Source organism: Chiloscyllium plagiosum, unplaced genomic scaffold, assembly GCF_037043375.1.
Source record: "Chiloscyllium plagiosum isolate Xiang-an unplaced genomic scaffold, Cpla_swu_hap1 HiC_scaffold_11, whole genome shotgun sequence".
Lineage (NCBI taxonomy): Eukaryota > Metazoa > Chordata > Chondrichthyes > Orectolobiformes > Hemiscylliidae > Chiloscyllium > Chiloscyllium plagiosum.
Window position 1 is genome coordinate 83,146,048 of NW_028270149.1, and position 24,770 is coordinate 83,170,817.

Below are 24,770 nucleotides of genomic sequence, written 5' to 3' on the forward strand. Positions count from 1 at the left end.
CCCACCTCAGTCCCCCCTCCCATTTATCTCTCAGCTCCATTGGGCCACAAGCCTCATTCCTGATGAAGGGTTATGCCCGAACTGTTGACTCTTCTGCTCCTCGGATGCTGCCTGACCTGCCGCGGATTTCCAGCACCACACTCTTCATGTTTCACAACACACCCTGTATTTAAGAATAAACCCAGAAACCTAAAACAAAGGATTCCATTATAGTTGGAGCAAAAGCAGATTTATAGGAAGCAAATCTGGGCTGTCCCTACCAGTTATAAGATTCTGTTTTGTCGAACGTTTCACTCAGTGCTGAACTCTTTAAAAATTCAACGCTGACAAACTGAAATCTGATACTGATTATTCGGAAACTACCTTTGAACTGAGATATTCAGTATGAAAATTAAAGATTAACATCAGACATAATCTTGGACTACCACCTTAAACAGCGCAAGAGATTGGTTACTCATGTGGAAGCGTCAATTATCTGTGAATCAGCCTTCCAAGTGTCTCAGAGCAGATAAGTGTTTGCAAACACTTCGGGGTGAAAGCAGCGTACTGAATAGTTACATCCAACTCTGAAGCCAGTACAGGAATCATTCACCATTGACCAAATATGGACCAGAAAGAATTGGTTTTAAGTGCGTGCTCACAGAGTGACCAACATACCCACCCTCCAGAGGACACAGTGAGTATTTTGTCGAATTAAAACTGCAGTAATTTGATTGAAATGTACACGATTGGTGGGGGGTTTTGACAGGGCGTCTGCGGAAAGGGTTTCTCTTGTGGGGGTTCCTTGAACAAGAAAGATGCATGGGGGAGACTTGTGACTGCTCCTGGGTTTGAGGTTTTTCCAGCGCTGGAATTGGATTCCCACTCTTCTGTGGGGCACTCCTTTGTTTCAGTTTCGCAATGTTTTTCAAACCTTTTGTAAAAGATATCAGAAACAAGTGTATTTTAAAGGGGAGAAAGGACAGCACATGGAAATGAAGTTTTGGGAGAGCGATCACAATGGTAAGGTCAGAGACTGACCATAAGCAAAGGTTCTGGAGATCGGGTGTCTGTGAGATGGAGACCAGAGCAGGAGTCACAGCTAATATTGGGAGATCGAATCTTAGAGGCAGGGGGAGCAGCATGCTGGAACTCAAAGCTGGAGAGCCCTCAGTGATTTCTAAACATCGCTGCCTAATAGTACATTAAAGAACTTTGGGTAATGAACCTAATCAGCTCAGTATTATAAGAGTTTTATTATAAGATATATGATATCACTATAAGTTATAAGGTTGGAACTTAAGAGTTAAAAATTGTAATTTTTTTGCATTTTGTTTGTAAATATAAAACAGTGACAAAGGGACACATTTTTAATGGCTATCCTGAGATCTGATTCTGCATTGCTTTTCAAAATAAGAATTAACTTGTCACAAAGCAGTGTTGGAGAAATAAGTCTGTGCTAACCCTGGGACTTTCAACAAAGTGTGAGGATTTTATTTAGGTAATTCTGGTTCTGCAGATTGTAAAAGGGGTCAAGATGGTATGCTCTTCCTGTCAAATGTGGGAGATCAGGGAGCAGTTGAATGATCCGGGGGACTATGTCTACTGAAGCGCATTTGGTTGCGATTTCTATCAGACCACATGGATTGTTTGGAGCGGCAGCTAGAGGCAATGAGGAGTGTACAGGAGCTGGGGAGTGTGATAGACAATAGCTTCAGGCATGTGGAAACACTGCAGGTACAGTCAGGTGACCACCAGGAGAGGTTGGCAGATAGTACAGGAGTCTCCTGTGGCTATCCCCCTCTCAAATAAGTATATCATTTTGGATACTGTAAAGTGGGGATGGCCTCTTGGGAGTATAGCACTGACAGCCATGTCAACAAGGTAGACAGGTGTCACAGATAAGCTGTTTGGTAAGCTTGTCTCAATGGTCAGGGCCTTGTGTACAGGAGTTTGGACACCGTGTTTCAGCTGTACAGGACATTGGTGAGGTTATTTTTAAAATATTGCATAGATTACTGGCCTTCCTGCTATAGCAAGAATGTTGTTAAACTTGAAAGGTTTACAAGCATAATGACAGCTCTGGAGGGTTTGGGTTATAGAGAGAGGCTGGATAGACTGGAGAAATTTTCCCTGCAGCATCGGAGGGTGAGGTGTAACCTGAGATAAGTTTATAAAATAACAGGTAGGGTGATTAGCCAAGGTCTTTTCTCCCAGAGTAAGGGAGTCAAAAACTACAGCAGATCATTCAACTGCTCCCTGATCTCCCACCTCTGACAGGAAGAGCATACCATCTCAGCCCCTTTTACAATCTGCAGAACCAGAATTACCTAAAAAATTCCTCACACTTTGTTGAAAGTCCCAGGGTTAGCACAGTCTTGTTTCTCTAACACTGCTTTCTGACAAGTTAATTCTTATTTTGAAAAGCATTGCAGAATCAGATCTCGATATAACTATTAAAAATATGTGTCCCTTACCTTACTCACTATTTTATATTTACAAGCAAAATGCAAAAAATTATGATTTAAGGTGAGAGGGGAAAGATACAAAAGGGACCTGAGGAGCAAAGCTTTCATGCAGCAAGTGTTGCATGTATGGAACAATTTGCTGAAGGAAGTGATGAAGGTGGACACAATTCAGAGGTGGTTGGACAGGATTGTTATTCAGACTGCAGGCCTGTGGACAGTGGCGTGATGCAAGGATTAGTTCTGGGTCCACTACTTTCCATCATTTATGTAAATGATTTGGATGTCAACAAAGGAGGCATGGTTAGTAAGTTTACAGATGACACCAGAGTAGGTAGTACAGTGGACAGTTAGGAAGGAGGACAATGAGACTTTGATCATTTGGGCCAATGGGTCGAGGAGTGGCAGATAAAGTTTAATTTTAGGTAAATGTGAGGTATTGGGGTTTGCTAAGACAAACCGGGGCAGTTCTTACACAGTTAATAGACAGTCCCTGGGTTGTGCCAAACAAAGAGACCTTGAGATTCAGGTACATGGTTCCTTGTAAGTAGTATTGAAGGTAGACGGAGTGGTAAAGACAGTGTTTGGCATTCTTGCCTTTATTGGTTAGTGCATTGAGTATTGAAGTTGAGACATCATGTTGCAGCTGCTAAAGACATTGGTGAGGTTACTTTTAGAATATTACATTCAATTCTGGTTGCCCTGCTTTAGGAAGGATGTTGTTAAGGATGTGGAAGGGTGCAGAAAAGATTGACAAGGATGTTGCCAGGACTGACTGGCTTGAGATGTAAGAAGAGATTGAATAAGCTAGGGCTTTTTTTCCCTGGAGTGTCAGAGGCTGAGGGGTAATGTTATAGAGGTTTATAAACTCTTGAGGGGCATAGGTAGGGTGAATGGTCAAGGCTTTTTCCCCAGGGTAGTGGAGAAGCAAGAAAGCATAGATTTAAGGTGAGAGCAGAAGGCTTAAAAAAAAATGACCTGAGTGGCAACGTTTTCACACAAGAGGGTGATGCCTTTATGGAATGAGCTGCCAGGGCGATGGTGGAGGCTGGTACAATTGCAACTTTAAAAGGCATCTGGATGGGGATATGAATAGGAAGAGCTTAGAGGGATATGGGCCAAATGCTGGCAAATAGGATTAGATCACTTTTGGATGCTGGTTGGCATGGGCGAGTTGGATGGAAGGGTCTGTTTCTGTGCTGTATGAATCTGCATGAAACCCATAAAAGTATGGGTTGCCCAGTTAAAACAGAATAAGGAGAGATTTTTTTTCTCTTATTGAGGAGTGTCTGTCTGTCTTTGGAACTCATTCCCTTAATAGATAGGTAGCTTGAAAAGCAAGGGGGTGTAAAGTTATCAGGAACAGGCAGGAATGTGGAACAATCAGTTCAACCATGGCATTCATGAACGGCAGAGCAATCTCGAGGGACAATGATGTGTACTCCCGCTAGAAATTTGTATGTCCATATGTTTGGGTGAGTCTCCGTCTATAGGGTTCAGGGTATTTCCAAACTGTTAACCACTTACTGATAAAAAAGGGAATAAAGTAGTGTTTCTATAGTGAGCAAAAATGACCTTTTGTTTTAGTTCTAATCTGAAAAAAATCTCATTTCTGATTTGGCCATTTACTCTCTTTCTCCTAGTTGGATCCTATTAGCGGTGAAGCTGACGAGAATGTGGAACGGGGTAACTGGTCCTCGAAGACTGACTACTTGCTCTCGATGATTGGCTGTGCTGTGGGTCTGGGCAATGTCTGGAGGTTCCCTTACCTGGCTTACAGAAACGGAGGAGGTACTGTCATGAAATCCAAACTACAGGGCAGCGAAAGACGGAAATAAAGAGAACTCTTCAAAAGCTAGAAGAAATATTCAAGTCAGTCTAAGAGGGGATGCTTTATTATAGCAGGCAGATAATAGATATTTGAAAAATACTGCTTTAAGAAACAATTGCACATCATAAATTTAACAGTTGGATATCCATTAAAGATTGTCCCTAGGGACATCATCTGTTTGATTGTGACTGGAAGGTATTCAGGTTTGATTTCTGGACAGCAAATGGGGATTGATTTGGGAGATTGTCAAAGTATACATGTCACATGAGGTAACACAGACCTCAAAACCTTAGATCTCCAGTGCCACATTTTGCAAAACTGAGTGAGGCATATTCCCCGCAAACTCCACTGGGTCATTGTGTTTCTCCAGTGGCCTCCTAAATGATCTGTCAAGGCAACGCATGACATCAAGACATCATGTTGTTTAATGACCTTAACGAGGACTGATGCTGGTCCAAGCTGACCAGCTGGTCCTTGTCTCCAACCCTACTTCACCTACTCTTCGACCCTGCAATACTCTACCACCCCCTCCACTCTCCCAGCCTAAACTTGAGTATTCTCCCAATTGGTGCTGTGCCCCCTATTTTTGCAGATGAGCTGCATGCAGTAGCCAGATTGAAGACTGCCGCTTACTGGTTTTGCGTACATTGGGCTCTCATCCTCAGCCCTCAGACTGAGTCACAATGTGCCATCACAATGCCAGGTTTGACACAGAGCTGACAGCTAGCGTTCCAACTTCTTTCAGGACTCAAAAATAATACAGGTTTCCCTGATCACTATTATCCTTTCTTGAAAATATCGCCTGCAAGTTAACACTTCTGCCCTGAAAACAGGAATAGTACAAACTTCAATGTTCTACCTTTTCTTGGTTTGATAGAGGTTAGTGAGTCAATGCATTGTCCTTTGGTGGAAATGGTTTAATCGGTATCGATCAGGCCATAGGATATTCAGCTGCATTCTTTTCATTGTATCTCTATAACGTTTTTTTAAAATAGTCATTTTCAATATTACATGTAACAAGAAATTGTTACAAAGCAGATCTGTAACTAAACATCCAAATCCAAATCCTATTCTTTGAAAAGAACTTAGATATTATTACAGAAATAATTTTCAGTGAAAAGGCTGCCTTAGCTGACAAGCAAATCATTTCTCAACCCTTTCTTTGGTATAACTCGTACCTTTGTATAGTTCCCAGTCTCTGAACTGCTTTTATTGCCATTGACTTTATGTAGATGGTTCAGTTCAGTTTCTGATCAACGGTTACCCCCAGGATGTTGATGTTCGGGCATTCAGAAATGGTAGCGCTATTTAATACTCAGGGGAGATGGCTGGATTCTACCTAGTTGGAAATGGTCATCAACTGGAAATTGATTGGTGCAAGTGTTAAGTAAGGAGCTCCAGGATTCAACCAAAGTATGATGAAGGGGCAATTATATATTTTCAAGTCAGGACTGTGGTTAACTTGTGGGCATTTTCTGAAGGTATTTGCACTCCATGCACTTGTCCTTGACCTTCTAGATGGTAAAGGCTGTTATGATTGATGGTGTCCTGGGTTGATGGTTTTTTTCTTTATGGTGAAGGTATGGACAGGTTAGACCTGCACACATTATAGTTCAGAGGAATCAGAAGTGGAGACCTTGTGGCGATTTGGCAGAGGGATATTGAATGGACAGAGGATACTTTCCCTTCATGGAAGAGACTGTGTGGGACACTTTTTAAAAATGAGCACTTCCTATTTAGCATTGTAAATTAGTTTTCTCTCAGAGGGTTGTTAGTATGTAGAATTCATTCCTTTCCAAAGCTGCAGAGTCTGGGATTTTGAATATTTTTAAGGCTGAACTATGTAAGTTCTGGCTTGAGAGAGGAGAATGAGAATGTGGACAGGAAAGGAGAATTGAGATTACCATCAGATCAGCCACGATCATATTAAATGGCAGAGCAGGTGCAAGATGATGAATGGCGTATTCCTAGTCCTATTTCCTACGTTAACATGACTGAAGATTGGCAATGGAGTAGAGCTGGAAAGTTCATTATGTTGTATTCAGACGCTAAGAATACTAGCAAATTGGCAATGTTATTCTGCCAATGAAAACTTTTAGCGCCTGCATTGATATGAAATGAACCGATTTGATTTACATTTCATTTCCTTCTTCTATATTTTCCAGGCACATTCCTAATTCCCTATGTCATCACACTGGTACTTGTTGGGATGCCAATGTTTTTCTTGGATTCTTCGCTTGGGCAGTTTGCCAGCCTCGGACCTGTTCCAGTGTGGAAAGCTGTGCCAACATTACAAGGCGAGTACATATTTCGCAATACAAACATGGCAGCAGTTGAAACGAGTGATCATGTCCAATTAATTTGAATAAGTTGCATATATTTTCCTTAACAATGAACATTTAATCCAGCCTTGCTGAAGTTTTACATGGAATCCATTCCGCTGTATCATTCAGGACAACAATAATGAAAATAGACATAGTGAGTGAAATGCTGGATGAGATTTAACATGATAAATGTAGATTCGGCACCCCAGTTGGAGAAACTTGAAAGTGGTTGCCAGTACCATCTCAGTCCCCAGGATGGTATGGTGGCTCAGTGGTCAGCACTACTGCCTCACAGTACCAGGGACCCAGGTGTGATTCCACCTTCAGGCTGCTGTGTGGAGTATGCATGTTCTTAGCATGTCTGCATGGGCTTCCTTTGGGTGCCCCTGATTCCTCCCACAGTCCAAAGATGTCCAGGTTAGGTGGATTGGCCATGGGAAATTCAGGGTTACAGGGATAAGGTAGGGAGGTGAGTCTGGGTGGGATTCTCTTCGGGAGATCAGTGGGTCGAATGGCTGGCTTCCACACTGTAGGAATTCTGTGATTGACGGTTGTGGGAGTTGGAATCCTGCACCGCTGCCATCCTTCTCCTGCACCCCTCTTCCCCAAGAGCTTCCAGTCAATCAGAGAGTGATCTGATACTCAGCACCAGCTCAGACATCGACACTCTGTCAACCGTAGGGAGTGATACAGGATTTGGCAGATAGTGGTAATCATTTAGTCAGTACGATGGGCATGCTGAAGATCCAAATGTGGTTCAAGGCCTCCTGACCAAGCCTGGAATCATTGAATATCAGTGGGCGAACTCTCCACTGGTTGGAGTCATACTTGGCACATAGGAAGATGGCTGTGATTGTTAAGGTCAATCATTTCAGGTCCAGGAATCTCTGCAGGAGTTCCTCAGGGTAGTGTCCTAGGCCCAGCCATCTTCAGTTGCTCTCATCAATGACCTTCCCCCATCTTAAGGTCAGAAGTGGGGATCTTCATCGTTGATTGTATAAAGCTCAGTACCATTCACAACTCCTCACATACTGAAGCAGACCTTGTTCAAATACAGCAAGATCTGGACAATATCTGACTCGGGCTGATAAGTGGCAAGTAACATTCATGCCACACAAATGCCAGGCCATGACCATTACCAAGAAGAGACAATCTAAACATTGCCCCTTCACATCCATTAAGATTACTGAATCAGTCATCATCAGCATTCTTGGGGGTTTACCACTGATCAGAAATACAAATGACCTCATGGAATAAACATGGTGGTTGCAAGAGCAGGTCAGAGTTTAGGAATACTATGGTAACTTATCTCCTGACTCCCCAAAACCTGTCTACCACCTACAAAGGCACAAGTCAGGAGTGTGTTGCAATACTCTTGTCTAGACCCTTCTTAAATATGTCAGAGGCTGCCTGTGCCACCTTAAATAAGTTATACAGCTTCAACCAGAATGTTATGAATGAAGGGCAGCACAGCGGCTCAGTGGTTAGCACTGCTGCTTCACCAGGGACCTGGGTTCAATTCCAGCCTCGAGCGACTGTCTGTGTAGAGTTTGCACATTCTCCCCGTGTCTGCGTGAGTTTTCTCCAGGAGCTCCGGCTTCCTCCCACAAACTAAAGATGTGCAGGTCAGGTGGATTGGCCATGTTAAATTGCCTATAGTGTCCAGGGGTGTGCAAGGTTGGGTGGACCAGCCAGGGGTAATGCAGGGATAGAGTTGTAGGGGGTTACTCTTCAGAGAGTCTGCTACAGGAGGCTGCTACCACTCCCCACTTGCCTGGATGGGTTTACCTTCAACAGCACTCAAGAAGCTTGACATCATCCAGGACAAAACAGACCACTTGATTGGCACCATATCCACAAGGATCCATTCCCTCCAGCACTGATGCTCAGAGGTAGCAGTGTGTACTATTAGATTAGATTACAGTGTGGAAACAGGCCCTTCGGCCCAACAAGTCCACACCGACCCGCCGAAGCGAAACCCATCCATACCCCTATATTTACCCCTTACCTAACACTACGGGCAATTTAGGATGGCCAATTCACCTGACCCTGCACATCTTTGGATGGTGGGAGGAAACCGGAGCACCCGGAGGAAACCCACGCAGACACGGGGAGAACGTGCAAACTCCACACAGTCAGTCGCCTGAGTCGGGAATTGAACCCGGGTCTCTGGCGCTGTGAGGCAGCAGTGCTAACCACTGTGCCACCGTGCCGCCCATCTACAAGATGCAGAAATTCACCAAAACTCTTTAGACAGCACCTTCCAAACCCACAACCACTTCCATCTAGAAGGACAAAGGTAGCAAATACATGGGAAAACACCCACTTTCAAGTTTCCCTTCAAGCCACTCACCACCCTGACTTGGAAATATATCCCTGCTCCTTCATTGTTGCTGGGTCAAAATTCTGGAATTCCCTCCCTAAAGGCATTGTGAGTCAGTCCATATCCATGCACAATGCCAGGGTTCAAGGAGGTAGCTCACCACCAATTTCTCAAGGGCAACTATGGATAGACAACAGATGAAGCACTAAAGTATTTGTATCACAAAAGCAGAACCTGAGTGTATCCCCAAATGTTACTATCTTAAAAATGATGTCTTCAAGAGGAAGTGGAGGCCATCACATGTTCAGGCAGATGAGAAGTGGGCAGAAGTTCATCAAATTGTATTAATGGTGGGCTTTTGAAAGGAGGTGTTGAGGGTTGCACAGGAATTGCCAGTAGAAGATCAATTGGGTACAAGAAAAACTCAAGCCAAAATGCAAAATCATTTTTATTGGCCTGGACTGCATAAGGACATGGTTGAATTTTGCCAGACATGTCATACATGCCAGGTAATTGGAAAACTTCAGGCAACAATAAAACCAACAACTTTAATACCCATTCCTGCATTTGAGGAACATTTTACAAGGGCCTTAATTGATTGCATAGAATCCCTGGCCAAAATAACAAGTGGAAATCAATATTTGTTGACCATGATGAACGTGTCCTCTGGATTTTCAGAGGACATTACATTACACAGTATCATGGCGTAAAAGAATGGTAGAAGACTTACTCAATTTCTTATACTAAGCATGGCCTACCAATAGAGATCAAGGGTGAAATTTTACATGAAAATTATTAAAGCAAGTTATAAATATCTTAAGAGTAAAACAATTCTAACCATACCATCTAGAATCACAGGGAGCATTAGAATGGTAGTATCAAACTTTAAAGACCATGTTGAGGGCTTATAGTCAAGATTATCCAGAGGAATGGGATAAAGAAATTCCATTTGTACTTTTTGCCATTGGAGATGCACCAGATAAATTGGCCAAATTCAGTTCACTTGAATTAGTTTTGGGGCATGAAGTGAGAGGGCCATTGAAATTAATTAAGGAAAAACTGGTGAGTCAGAGATCAGAGACCACACATTTGGGCTAAGTGTCTAATTTTAGAGAAAGATTAAATAGAGCAGGTGAGTTGGCTAGACAGCATTTAAAAGTAACACAGCATGTGATGAAAGAGGAAGCAGACAAGAAATAAAAAATTCACAATTTCATTAAGAAAGTGTTAGTGTTACTTCCAGTGGTAGATGAATCTTTAAAAAACAGGTTTAGTGGGTCTTAACAAATCAAAAAGGACAATGAGTGAGGTGAATTATTTATTAAAAACACCAGGCAGAAAGAAATTTCAGAGTGTGACATGTGAATATAGTCAAAAGATATTTTGGTAAGGAAGGAAAACAAAAGGGAGACAGTGTTACTGGTTACAACACACAGTGAAGAAGCATGTTCAGAGGATTCTGAATTGGACATTCCTCAAATTAAATTGGACAATGAGGAAGTTCTCAAAAATTGGGATAAATTATTGAGTTATCTTCCAGAGGAAAATTGAAATGACCTGAAAGATTTATTACTATCGCATGGGGAGATGTATGGGAATAAGCTGGGAAGTGTGAATCTAATTATGCATGATGTAGATATAGGAAATGCTGTTCCAATTAAACAGCATCTTTATAGACCTAACCTACTAAGTTGGCACAGATTCAAAAGGAGATTGAATGCATATTCAAAGATAACATAATCAAAGTGAGTTGCAGCTAATAGAGCTCACCCATAGTAATGGCATCAAAACCAGATGCTACCTAACAATAATGTGTGGCCTATCGCAAAGTCAATGCAGTTACAAAGTCTGATTCATATCCTATTCCACTTTTGGAAGACTGTATTGAGGAGGTGGGACAAACAACTTATATTTCTAATTTAGACTTATGCAGAGGATACTGGTAGGTAGCTATATCTGAAAGAGTGAAGACAATTTCGGCTGTTGTGACACCGAATGGATTCTACAAGTTTAAAGTCATGCCATTTGGTATGAAAAATGGGCCAGCCACATTTCAAAGACTAACCAGTAAAATTATTTCAGGATTGCCCAGTTATGTGGAGCATATCGATGATCTGGTGATTTTTATTCACACTGGGAATGAACATTTGCAGCATCAATCAGAATTGTTTTTAATCAACTTTGGGAGAAAGGCTTAGTGATAAACTTGGCCAAGGGTGAGTTCGCAAAAGCCCAAGACACATTCCCTGGCCATGTCATTGGACATGGACAGCTGACCCCATAGGATACGAAAACCAAGGCTATTGAAGAGTTTCCCATAACTTCAACAAAGAGTGCAGTACTACGATTCCTGGGGTTGAATGGTTTTTATTCAGAGTTTGTACAAAATTTTAGCAGCATGGTTGCTCCACTGACTTATTGAGAAAGTGCAGAACATTTCAGTGGATGGTTGACTGTCAGAAGACGGCTGAAAAGTGTGGCACTGGAAAAGCACAGCCGGTCAGGCAGCATCTAAGGAGCAGGAGAATAGACATTTCGGGCAAAAGCCCTTCATCAGGAATGTGGGGAAAAGGGACTGAGAAATAAATAGGGGTGTGGGGGTGGGGGTGGGGTGGGGCTGGAGGGAAGTTAGCTGGAAAGGCGATAGGTAGGGGACGATGTTGATAGGTCGGAGGGACAGGTAGAGTGGATTGGTGGGAAGGAAGATGGATAGTTAGGACAGTGCAAGAGAGTGGTGTCAATTTAGAGGGTTGAATCTGGGATGAAGTGGGGGGAGGGAGATGAGGAAACTGGTGAAATCGACACTGATGTTGTGTGGTTGGAGGGTCCCAAGGCGGAAGATGAGGCATTCTTTCTCTAGTCGGCGGGTGGCTTGGATTTGGTGGTAGAAGGCCCAGGACTTGCATGTCCTTGGGGTAGTCGGAGAGGGAGTTGAAGTGGTCAGCCACAAGGCTGTGGGGATGTTTGGTGCGTGTGTCCCAGAGATGTTCCCTGAAACATTCCAAGAGTTGGTGTCCTGTGTCCCCAGTTGGAGGAGACCACTTTGAGAACAATGTACAGAGTGAATGAGCTGTTTAAATATGCAGGAGAATCTCTGCCGGGTGTGGAAGGATCCTTTGGGGCCTTAAATGGAGGTGAGGTGTAGGTGCAGGCCTTATACTTTTTGTGGCAGCAAGGGAAGGTGCAGGGAGTGGAGGATAGGCTGGTGGGGTGCGTGGCCCTAACAAGGGCATGGTAGAGGGAATGGTCTCTGTGGAATGCAGATAGGGGTGGGGAGGGAAATATATCTCTGGTGGTGGGGTCTGTTTGTAGGTGGGAGAAATGGCAGAGGATAATGCGATGTATCTGAAGATTGGTGGGGTGGAAAGTGAGGACCAGGGGTTCTTTGCTTGTTGCGGTTGGAGGGGTGGGGTTCAAGGGTGGAGGAGCGGGAAGTGGAGGAGATGCACTGGAGGGCATTGTTGACCATGTGGGAGGGGCAATTGCTGTCCCTGAAATAGGAGGCCATCTGGCATGTCCTAGAGTGGAATTGCTCCTCCTGGGAGTAGATACAGTGGCACTGCAGGAATTGGGAGTAAATGATAGCGTTCTTACAGGAGAGGGGTTGTAGGGAGGTGTAGTCCAGGTAGCTCCAGGAACAGCCAGCTTGAAGTTGATGTCCCTGTTGAGTTGGAGATGGAGATCGAGAGCTCCAGGAAGAGGAGGGAAGTGTCCAAGATGGTCCAAGTGAACGTGAGGTCAGGGTGGAAGGTGTTCATGAAGTTGATGAACTGTTCAACCTCCTCTTGGGAGCACGAGATGGCGCCAATACAGTCATCGATGTAGCGGAGGAAAAGGTAGGGAATTATCTCAGTGTAACTGCGGAAGATAGACTGTTCCACATATTGAACGAAGAGACAGGCATAGCTGGGGCCCATGTGGGTGCCCATGGCTACCCCTTTTGTCTGAAGGAAGTGGGAGGATTCGAAGAATAAGTTGTTGAGGGTGAGGACCAGGCCACCAATGGAATGAGTGAACTGGTGGAAGAGTACTCATTGGGTCAGCAGGAGAGGAAGAAACAGATGGCTTGGAGGTCTTCATCATGGTGGTTGGATGTATAGAGGGACTGGATGTCCATGGTGAAGACGAGGCGTTGGGGGCCAGGGAAATGAAAGTCATGGAGGAGATGGAGGGCATGGGGCGGAAGTTAAAAGAGGTGACCGAGTGGCATTGCTAATCAGAGCTAGTGTCTCAGCTGCAGAAAGGGTGGTTGTTGAGGAGGGTTTGTCTGTTGAGTCAATATGGGTGGAAGTCAGAAACAGGAAAGGAGCAGTCACTTTAATGGGAGTTTCTGTAGAGCACCCCAAAAGCAACAGAGACACAGAGAAGCAAATTGGGAGAGAGATTTTGGAAAGGTGCAGAAGCTAACAGGGTTATTGTCATGGGTGACTTCGATTTCCCGAATATTGATTGGAAACTCCTTCACGCAAATAATTTGGATGAAGCAGATTTGTCGGGTGTGTCCAAGAAGGATTCCTGACTCAATATGTAGATAGGCTGACTGGAGGGGAGGCCATATTGGATTTGGTATCTGGCAACGAACCAGGTCAGGTGTCAGATCTCTCAGTGGGAGAGCATTTCGGTGATAGTGATCATAACTCTCTGACCTTTACTATAGCCACCGAGAGGGATAGGAGCTAATGGTACGGGAATGTATTTAATTGGGTGAGAGGGAATTACAATGCTATTAAGCAGGAACTGTGGAGCATAAATTGGGAGCAGATATTCTCAGGGAAATGCACGACAGAAATGTGGAAGTTGTTTAGGAATCACTTGCTGTGAGTGCTGGAGAGGTTTGTCTCAATTAGGCAAGGAAGGGATGGTAGGGTGAAAGAACCTTGGGTGACAAGAGATATGGAACATCTAGTCAAGGGGAAGAAGGAAGTTTCCTTAAGATTGAGGAAACAAGGATCAGATAGGGCTCTAGAGGGTTACAAGGTAGCCAGGAAGGAATTGAAGAATAGACTTAGGAGAGCTAGAAGGGGGTAAGAATAAATCTTGGTGGGTAGGATTAGGGAAAATCCCAAGGTGGTCTTCACTTATGTGAGGAACAAGAGGATTGCCAAAGTGAGGATCAGGCCGATTAGGGAGAGTAGAGGGAAGACAGAGAGTGGTGGGTGTGTGGAATGCACTGCCAGCAGTGGTAGTAGAATCAGATACATTAGGGACATTTAAGCAACTCTTGGATAGGCACATGGATGATAGTACAATGAAGGGTATGTAGGTTAATTTGATCTTACAGTGGGATAGAAGGTCAGCACAACATCGATGGCCGAAGGACCTGGACTGTGCTATACTGTTCTGTGTTCTGTGATATATATTGTTCCCAATACTTGCCAATCACATGCTCCAGTACTTCTATATCCTTACTATAAAATAACAGGAACAGCATATTGCACTATAAGCATGGCCAAACAAAATATTGCTACATGTTTTGCATAATATACCTACTTCTCAATTCTATACTTCTACAAGTAATTCCATGGGTTCATTTTGGTTTTGTGGCTCAACATTTAGTCATTTGGGATGTCGGTCCATTTGTTTCTCACCTTCCACTTGAATCGTAAAAATGATGAATGTTCTGCCCCACATTTATCTGTGTTGAAAATCATTCCTGAAATAGTTCTAAAGGCCTGGCTTTGCACTTGGGAGGAAAAAACAATGACTGCAGATGCTGGAAACCAGATTCTGGATCAGTGGTGCTGGAAGAGCACAGCAATTCAGGCAGCATCCGAGGACAGGCAAAATCGAATTTTCGGGCAAAAGCCCTTCATCAGGACGTCGCTTTTGCACTTGGGAGTCAGGTCACAGGTATCAGGTGATTGCCTAACTCTCCACATTCACCTTACAAGAAACTCCCTGGATGACTGGCTCTTCTCTTCAAGGGTGGGTATGGGTTTCTCAAAATGCTCAAAGTGGCTCTATGGAACCTTTATCCCAGTTTTAAAATCCATCTCACCTCAAACTGCCACAGAATCCTTTCCATTCTTCAAGCTCCATGCATTCTAATCCAGTCCAACCCATACCCCATCCACATCCATGGCCTCTCATTACCCCTATGTCCCTTATTACCACATTTCAATCTAATGCAAACTCATGCCCCTGACAACCACCTTCCATGCCAATTTACCCAGTATTCAAGAGCAGTCATTAGGGGCTATGTTAAAGTGTAATGGAAAAGAGTATAAACAGAACCTAATACATCTTTCAGCATGTAAAACAAAATCACCATTCATGAAAATTAATTGAAAGCATTTAAATCCCTGCAATAATCCACTATTTTAAAAAAGGTTGTAATTCATAACCTTACAAAGATACCTAATCTTTTAATAACCTACTTGGACTATCAATCAAACAATGAACCTATTATGATAAAAATTGTTTTTGCAAAGCAACAAAACATTAGTAAGGGTATAATGATAAACCTGAGAGCTATATTTGTTTTTAGCTTTTTCTAACTACTGGAATTGATTTATTTTTTTATCATCCACTCGTAAAGACAGGCTGCTGTTAGAAAGAAATCAAGGGCTGAGCATTTAAGTAACTCAGCAAACTGGAGTGTTATAAATCTTATCTGATGTTCAAGAACATTTATGGCTCCTGTAGTTTTCAGAGCTGATCCATTGTGGGTTAAGGGCTGTGTTGCAGTTTTGAGCTTGGGTAGCTTTGCTGTGTTTGGGTTTCCCAGACGTGTGAATCACATTGCACTGCTATTCCCCACCCAGCAAAAATGGGATCTGTTGAAAGTAGGGATCGGATTTCTGGATCTAGACCTTATGGACCATTTTTGTTATTAGAGGTGTGTTGGGGGTCACCTATATTTAGAAAGGGCATTCATTTGAGCGGCGGTGTCCAAAATCCTAGGTTGGCCATAAAATCTGGGCTCTATCTTGATTGATCTCACAATCTAGCTATTGCATAGTATCAGCTCACTCAAAGAATTCACTCAATGAACAATTGCTCTCTGCCACATAATGACCAGTAGGAGCCATGCTGGAGATGGTGGGAATCACCTCCCCACCATTTTCATCTCAATCCACTTCCATTATGTTGGAAATACTTGCATGATAGAGTCTGATTTTGCAGCCCAAAGCATTAAAGTACAAAAACAGAAATTGCTGGAAGAACACAGCATCTGTGGCGAGAAAGCAAAGTTAAGCTTTTGAGCCCAGTGACCGTTCTTCAGGACAGAAGGTTTCTGAGTTCTGAAGACTGGTTCCTGGACTGAAAGTGTTCATTGTTTTCTCTCTAAGCATGCTGCCAGATCTGCTGAGTTCTTCCAGTGACTTATGTGTTTGTTTCAGATCTTCAGCATCTGCAGTTCTTTGTTTTGTTGCAGTAAAGTACAACTTCCCCAAATCTATGAAAATAACTTTGATTTGCCTACCAACTGAATGCATGCAAAAGAGTTTAAATTCAGGGATGGCATGGTGACTCACAGCAGTAGGTTCAATTCCAGCCTCAGGTGACTGTCTGTGTGGAGTTTGCACATTCCCACCGCGTCTGTGTGGGTTTGCTCTGGTTTCTTCTTACAATCCAAAGATGTGCCGGTTAGGGTGAATTGGCTGTGCTAAATTGCCTATTATGTTCAGGGATATGTAGGTTAAGTGCATTAGTCAGTGGTGTAAGTATACAGTAGTGGGATTGATTTTGGGGGGGTTGGGTTACTCTTTGGAGGGTTGGTGTGGACTTGTTGGGCCGAAGGGCCTGTTTTCACAGTGTAGCGATTCTATGAAAAACTTCTATAATCTAATCTAGCTCTTGTTTCCCATTTCATTTTAAGGTGTTGGTATAACCATGGTCCTTTTTGGTGCAATCTGTGAGGTTTACTACTCCTGCATCCTCGCCTACAGTCTGTACTACCTGTTCGCTTCCTTCCAATCACCCCTGCCGTGGGCAGACTGCTTCAGTTGGTGGGGAGCAGATGAAACATGCAGCAGGACTCCCAAAGGTACAGTATTTCTAGTGGGGAAAGTGTACACACCAACTGTTCATTGTTCATTCTGTCAGTCTGAGTGAGGGAGAGAGATGGACAATAGTTTCAGTGACCATCCTCACTGTGACCATACAGCAGAAAGACTTGGATTGATGTTGGCATTGTGCATCATATCTCTGAGTCATTGGGACTGATGGATAATCAATCCTAAATTGTTAGTTTGTACTGTGGAATGTAAAGAAACTGCTTGCTATTACACATATAAAAATAAACTGAGACTCAATCTTCTTGCCCCTCTGTTTCTCACCTGCACTCTTTTTCTGATCCTGCTAATTTTGATTTTGATTTTACAATCATGTCTTTCTTTTTCTCTCTCTTAAATAGTCTCTCCAGACTCTGTATCTGTCCTGCCTTTTTCTCTTGCTTCCATCTCTCTTACATTTGTGCAGAATTTCTTTTTTTGTGTGTTTCCTTTTTCTGTGATATCAGTTTTCATTGAAATGGTTCCCGTCTTTTGTATATTTGTACGCTGCAGCGTATAATCTCTCTGGGGAAGGGTTGGTGAGATGAGTCAGCATTCAATCACTGCCAAAACATGACGTCAGTTTCAGGAGTGTGATTGACCCTATGCCCCAATGCAGTTACCCCCTTGCAATGTTTACCTTGCCTTACTAATTTAAATGCTAAAAGTGAAAGGCTTTACCTGGAACTCTGAGCTGTATGAGTTCACTTGCTTAGACTTGATAGCTCTTAATGTATAGAACAATGAGCAGCAGGACTGTCTTGCTAGCTCTGTTCCACCTCAATCTCTTTCACACAAGCTTTGCAGTGTGTCATTTAATGTACGTTTCCAGATCTGCTTTCTTTCCCATCTGTTGGAATCCATTCTCCTGCAACTCTGAAAGGATGTGCATGTAAGGAGGTGAAATACATGCCCTGCCTGCCTAAGTCGATGCTTTGTTCCAATATATCAAGGCGGTGCCTCTGACTAATCTCTGCAGCAATTCTTCTTAAGTAATGTTGCCTCTGCAAGGAATATTCAGTGATAGCACTGATGAAAGACATCCAATTGATGCTATGGTGGACTTGTAGAGTCACAGTTTCCTGACCATGTTGACAGTACTGGATGGTCACACCACATAGAAATCTTGCTATACTGATCCTTGTGTAGATGTCAATCCCTACATCGCCGATACTTGGAAATGTTGTGTTCTAAATAGGGAAGCGGCCAACATTGTGGGTGCTCCAATGGTGTTAGTGGGATGGATGGGGAATTCCTGCCATCCTATTGTCAATGTTCATCTTCTTGAAGTTGATAGAACAAACAACATAGAACAGGAACGGGCTCTTCAGCTCGTGGTGTTGTGCCAAACAACATTGGCCATCCTCTTTAACTTTTCAAATATTGCCTGGAAATACTATAGTTCGATCACTTTAGATAAGTCAGTTTTTGTCCAATGTGTGCAGGAGGGTTTCCTGACACAGTGTGTAGACAGGCCAACAAGGGCAAGGCCATATTGGATTTGGAGGTAGGTGAGCACTTTGGTGATAGTGAGCACAATTCAGTTGCGTTTACTTTAGCGATGGAAAGAGATGGGTATATAATGCAGGGCCAGAGTTATTGCTGGGGGAAAGGCAATTATGATGCAATTAGACAAGATTTAGGATGCATAGGATGAGGAAGGAAACTTCAGGAGATGGGTGCAATTGAAATGTGAAGTTTATTCAAGGAACAGCTACTGCATGTCCTTGATATGTATGTACCTGTTAGGCAGGGAGGAAGTGGTCGAGTGAGGGAGCCGTGGTTTACTAAAGAAATTGAATCTCTTGTCAAGAGGAAAAAGAAGGCTTATGTTCGGATGAGACGTGAAGGCTCACTTACGGCATTTGAGAGTTACAAGTTAGCCAGGAAAGACTGAAAGAGAGAGTTAAGAAGAGCCAGGAGGGGACATGAGAAATCATTGACATGTCGGATCAAGGAAAACTGTAAAGCTTTCTATAGGTATAGCAGGGCTAAAAGAATGACTAGAGAAAGATTATGGCTAATCAAGGATAGTAGTGGAAACTTGTGCATGGAATCCAAGGAAATGGGGATGTGCTAAACAAATATTTTTTGTCAGTATTCTCACTGGAAAAAGACAATGTTGTCGATGAGAATACTGAGATACAGGCTACTAGACTAAATAGGATTGAGGTTCATGAGGAGGAGGTGTTAGCAATTCTGGAAAGTGTGAAAATAGATAAGTTCCCCTGGGCCAGATGGGATTTATCCTAGGATTCTCTGGGAAGTCAGGGAGGAGATTGCAGGGCCTTTGGCTTTGATCTTTATGTCATCATTGTCTGGAAGAATGGAGGATTGCAAATGTTGTTCCCTTGTTCAAGAGGGGGAGTAGAGACAACCCTGGTAATTATAGGCCAGTGGTCTTACTTTGGTTGTAGGTAAAGTGTTGGAAAGGGTTTTAAGAGATAGGATTTATACTCACCTAGAGAGGAATAAGTTGACTAGGGATAGCAAACGCAGGTTTTGTGAGGTTAGGTCATGCTTCACAAACCTTATTAAGTTCTTTGAGATGGCAACCAATCAGGTGGATGAGGGTAAAGTGGTTTATGAGGTATATATGGATTTCAGTAAGGGGTTTGATAAGGTTCCCCACAGTAAGCTATTGCACAAAATACGGAGGCATGGGATTGAGGGTGATTTAGCAGTTTGGATCAGAAATTGGCTAGCTGAAAGAAGACAGAGGATGGTGGTTGATGGGAAATGTTTATCCTGGAGTTCAGTATATAATAGTGTACAGTATCAATCTGTTTTGGGGCCACTGCCATTTGTTATTTTTGTAAATGACCTGGATGAGTGTGTAGAAGGATGGGTTAGTAAATTTACAGATGACATCAAGGTCGGTGGAATTGTGGATACAGAGGGACGTGGATATGCTGCAGAGTTGTGCTGAGAGGTAGCAAATTGAGTTAATGTGGAAAAATGTGAGGTTTACAAAATTATGAAGGGTATGGATAGGATAAATAGACAAAGTCTTTTCCCTGGGGTGGGGGAGTCCAGAACTAGAGGGCATAGGTTTAGGGTGAGAGGGGAAAGATATAAAAGAGATCTAAGGGGCAACTTTTCACGCAGAGGGTGGTACGTGTATTGAATGAGCTGCCAGAGGAAGTGGTGGAGGTTGGTACAATTGCAACATTTAAGAGGCATTTGGATGGGTATATGAATAGGAAGGGTTTGGAGGGATATGGGCCAGGTGCTGGAAGGTGAGACTAGATTGAGTTGGAATATCTGGTCGGCATGGATGGGTTGGACCGAAGGGTCTGTTTCCATGTTGTACATCTCTATGATTCTATGACTCTATAATTCACTTTGGAAGTTTCAACAGGAATAAAGAGTACTGGGCTAATGGTAAAATTCTTGGCAGTGTAGATTAGCAGAGAGATCTTGGTGTCCATGTACATAGATCCCTGAAAGTTGCCACCCAGGTTGATAGGTTGTTAAGAAGGCATACTGTGTGTTCACATTTATTAGTAGAGGGATTGAGTTTCGGAGCCACAAGGTCATGCTGCAGCTGTACAAAACTCTGGTGTGGCCGCACTTGGAGTATTGCATACAGTCTGCCTACTGCATTATTGGAAAGATGTGGAAGCTGTGGAGAGGGTTCAGAGGATATTTACTAGGATGTTGCCCAGTATGGACGGAAGGTCTTATGAGGAAAGGCTGAGGGACATGAGGCTGTTTTCGTTAGAGAGGAGGTTGAGAGGTGACTTAATAGAGACATATAAGATAATCAGAGGATGAGATAGGGTGAACAGTGCGAGCCTTTTTCCTCGGATGGTGATGGCTAGCATGAGAGGACATAGCTTTAAATTGAGGGGTGATCGATTTACGACAGATGTCAAAGGTAGTTTCTTTACTTAGAAAGTCGTAATGGGTGTGGAATTCCCTGCCTGCAATAATAGTAGACTTGCCAAATTTAAGGGCATTTCAATAGTCATTGGATAGACATATGGATGAAAATGGATAGTGTTGGATAAATAGGCTTCAGATTGATTCCACAGGTTGGTGCAAAATCAAGGGCCGAAGGGCTTGTTCTGTACTATAATGTTCTACATCCTATGTTCAAACATGACCCTAAATGAAATTAATACTTTCTACCTGCCCTTCATTCATATCTCTCCAATCCTTTCATATTCATGTACTTATCTAAAAGTCCCTTAAGTGTTTCTATTGTATCTGCCTCCACCATCACCTCTGGCAGACTCCTACCACTCTCTGTGTAAAAACTTTGCTGCTCACGTCCTCTTTGAAGTTTTTCCCCTCTCACCATAAATGCATGCTCCCCAGTGCTAGACATTTCAACTCTAGGAAAAACATTCTGACCATCAATCCTATCTATGCATCTCATAATTTGACAGGCTTCTATCAAGTCTCCCTCAGACTCTGCTACTCCAGAGAAGTTTTTCTAGCCTCCTCTTATAGCTTACACCCACCAATCCAGGCAGCATCATGGTAAACCTTTTCTGCACCCTCTCCAAAGCATCCACATCCTTCTCGTAATGTAGTGACCAGAATTGAACATCATGGTTCCAACTAAGTTCAAGACAAACCAAAGTCTTATAAATCTGCACATGGCACCCTGACTCTTGTACTTTTCTCCCCACCCAATAAAAGCAAGCATACCATATGCTTTCTTTGCCACCCTACCAACTTGTGTGGCCACTTTCAGGGAGCTATGCACTTGAACTCCAAGATCCCTTTGTACATAAAGATCCCTGTTGATCAGGACCCTGCCATTAACTGAATACTTTTCCTTAGTATTTGATTTCCCAAAGTGCAGCATTTCACACTTATATTCAATCACTCCTGGGTTAAACTTCATCTGCCATTTCTCTGCCCACATCTTCAAATGATCTATATCCCGCTGTATCCTTTGACAACCTTCTATACTATCCACAACTTCATTGATCATTGTGTCTTCTGCAAACTTACGAACCCACCTATCTCCATTTTCATCCAAGTTATTTATATGTATCACAAACAGCAGAGGTCCCAGTACAGATCCCCATGGAACACCACGGGTCATGGCCCTCCAGCCAGAAAACACTCTTCCACCACTGCCCTCTGCCTTTTATGGGCAAGCCAATTCTGAATTCATGCAGCCAAGACACCATGAATCTCATGCATCTTAACCATGAGGGACCTTGTCAGAAGCCTCACTAAAATCCATGTAGACAGCATCACTGCTCTACCCTCATCATCACCTTTTTCACCTCCTCGAAAAACCCAATCAAGTTAGTAAGAAATGGCCTGACCTGCACAAAGCCACGCTGACTGTCCCCAATTAGTTCATTGCTTTTCCAAATGTGCATAAATCCTATCCCAAAGAATTCTCTCCAATAACTTCCCAACCAGCGATGTGAGACACATTGGTCTATAGTTTCCTGGATTATCTCTACTTCCCTTCTTGAACAGAGGAACAACATTAGCTACTTGCCAGTCCTCCCAGACTTCTCCAGTGGTTAATAAGGATACAAAGATCTTGGTCAAGGCCTCAGCAATCTCCTCTCTTGCCTTTGGGTAGATATCATCGGGTCCTGGGGACGTCCCCACCTTAATGCTCTTCAAGAGACCCAACACCACTTCTTTCTTGATCTGAAAATGCCCTAGCATATTTGCATGCTCCACACTAATCTCACTATCCTCAATATCCTCATCCTGTGGGATAGTGATGCATTTAGGATCTCATGAACATCCTCTGCCTCCAAGCACAAATTCCCTCCTTTATCCTTGAATGGTCTTACCTTCTCCCTCATTATCCTTTCATTTTTAATTGATCTATAGAATGCCTTGGGATTCTCTTTAACTCTACTTCCCAAGGCCATGTCATGGCCCCTTCTTGCTTCCCTAATTCCCTACTTGAGTTCTTTCCTGCTTTTTTTTTCTATTTGTCACAGCCCTAACCAATTTTAGTTTCCTAAACCCTATTTATGCTACTTTTTTTCCTTTGACTAAATTCGCAACTTCCTCATTATCTGAGGGTCCCTTACCTTGCCTTCCTTGTCCTTCCTCCTTACTGGAACCTACCGGTCCTGAATTCTGCTCAGTAGGTCTTTAAGCAACTCCCACGTATCAAAGGTGGATTTGCCCACATAACAGTTCCTCCCAATTAATACACCTTAGCTTCTGTCTAATACTGACATAATTTTCCCTCCCCCAATTCAACACCTTCCTGCAAAGTCCTGACTTATCCTTGTTCATAGTTATCTTCAAACCTAAGGAGTTGTGATCACTGTTTCCAAACTGCTGTCCCACTGAAAGGTCAGTCACATGGCCAGGCTCATTAACGATCACAAGGTCCAGTATGGCCCCTCCTCTATCCACATACTGTTTCAAGAAATTCTTTTGAATGCACTTAACAAATTCTGCCCCATCTAAGCCTCTTGCTGTAAGAGAGTCCCAGTCAATATTTGAAAGTTAAAGTCACGCACTATGATAACTCTGTTTTTAATGACATCTTTCCATAATCTGCCTACATATTTGTTCTTCAATGCCTTAGTGACTGTTGGGGTACCTACATAATCCTATCAGAATGATTACACCCATTTTATTTTTGAGCTTTGCCCATATTGTCTCAGTGGGTGAGCCCATATTGCCCATATTGTCTCAGTATGTCCTCTCTGATGTAATATTCTCCCTGATTAGTAACTTCTCCATCTCTTTCACCTTCCTCTCTATCTTCTTTCAAACAACAAAGTCCTGGAAAGTTGAGCAGTCACACCTGTCCCTCTCTCAACCAAGCTCTGCAATGGCCACAACATTATAGCCCTATGTTCCTGATCCAGGCCCTCAGCTCATCTGCCTTACTTACAATACTCCTTGTGTTGAAATGAACACACTTCAGCCCATTAATACCATCATTTTCATTTACCTGCCTGTCCTTCCTTTCTGACTTGCCAGTCCTAACATGTACCTTCCCTTCAACCCTCCACTTGCTGACCTGCTGCTCTGGTTCAAAACCCATTGTCACTCTATGTTAAACCCTCCTGAGTAGCACTAGCAAGCCTCCTTGCAAGATTATTAGTTCCCCTTCAATTTAGGTACAACCTGTCTCTCCTGTGCAGGTCACCTCTGCCCCAGAAGAGGTTCCAATGATCTAAGAACCTGAAACCCTCCTTAGCCAGACTTTAATCTCTCCTATCTTTCTATTCCTTGCCTCACGAGCACATGGCACTGATAGTCAGCCAGCTCCACCATTGCTTGAGAAGCTTGACATTATCTACTTGATTGACACCACACCCACAAGCATCCACTCTCTCCCTCAGCGACTCACAGAGCAGTAGTGTACACTGTCTACAAGATGCAGAAATTCACCCAAGATCCTGAGACAGCACCTTCCAAACACCCAACCACTTTCATCTACAGGGCCAACGGAACACCACCACCAGCAAGCTCCCCTCCAAGTCACTCACCATCCCGACTTGGAAATATGTCACTGGGACAAAATCCTCATATTCCATTCCTAAGGGCATTCTGTGTCTACCTTCAGCAGCGGATCAAGAAGCCAGCTCACCGCCACCTTCAAGGGCAACTAGGGATGGGCAATAAATGCTGGTGCCGTCAGCCATGCACATATCTCATGTGTGGGTAAGGAAAGATCTACACCAGTCCTACCCATCTTGCGCACTTTAAAATGGAGCAGAGTTGCAATATCTTCATTTCCAGGTATCAAAGTTTTTGATTTAACTTTCTGAGCTATCATATTTTCGAAGGAGCTCTTTTAAAGCAACATCTTGTTTCGTTTCTCCCCATGGTGGCCCAACCCATTTTGTGTACTGCAATATGAAGCTCTGGAACTGTCAAAGCCTATTCTTT

General features: G+C 43.2%; 1 protein-coding gene across 3 annotated transcripts in view; it reads left to right on the forward strand.

The window, feature by feature from the left end:
- The first annotated feature begins 407 nt into the window (after positions 1-407).
- The window catches only part of LOC122557074 (sodium- and chloride-dependent neutral and basic amino acid transporter B(0+)-like), a 94,961-nt gene continuing 70,598 nt past the window's right edge, over positions 408-24,770 (forward strand). The window contains exons 1-4 of one of the 3 annotated variants that reach the window (XM_043704357.2): positions 408-676; positions 4,088-4,235; positions 6,441-6,572; positions 16,745-16,912. In XM_043704357.2, the coding sequence (XP_043560292.1) occupies positions 605-676; positions 4,088-4,235; positions 6,441-6,572; positions 16,745-16,912 (520 nt within the window). In that variant the 5' untranslated portion in view covers positions 408-604. The remainder of the gene's footprint in view (positions 677-4,087; positions 4,236-6,440; positions 6,573-16,744; positions 16,913-24,770) is intronic. The other 2 variants (XM_087992243.1, XM_043704355.2) reach the window with 2 other exon arrangements.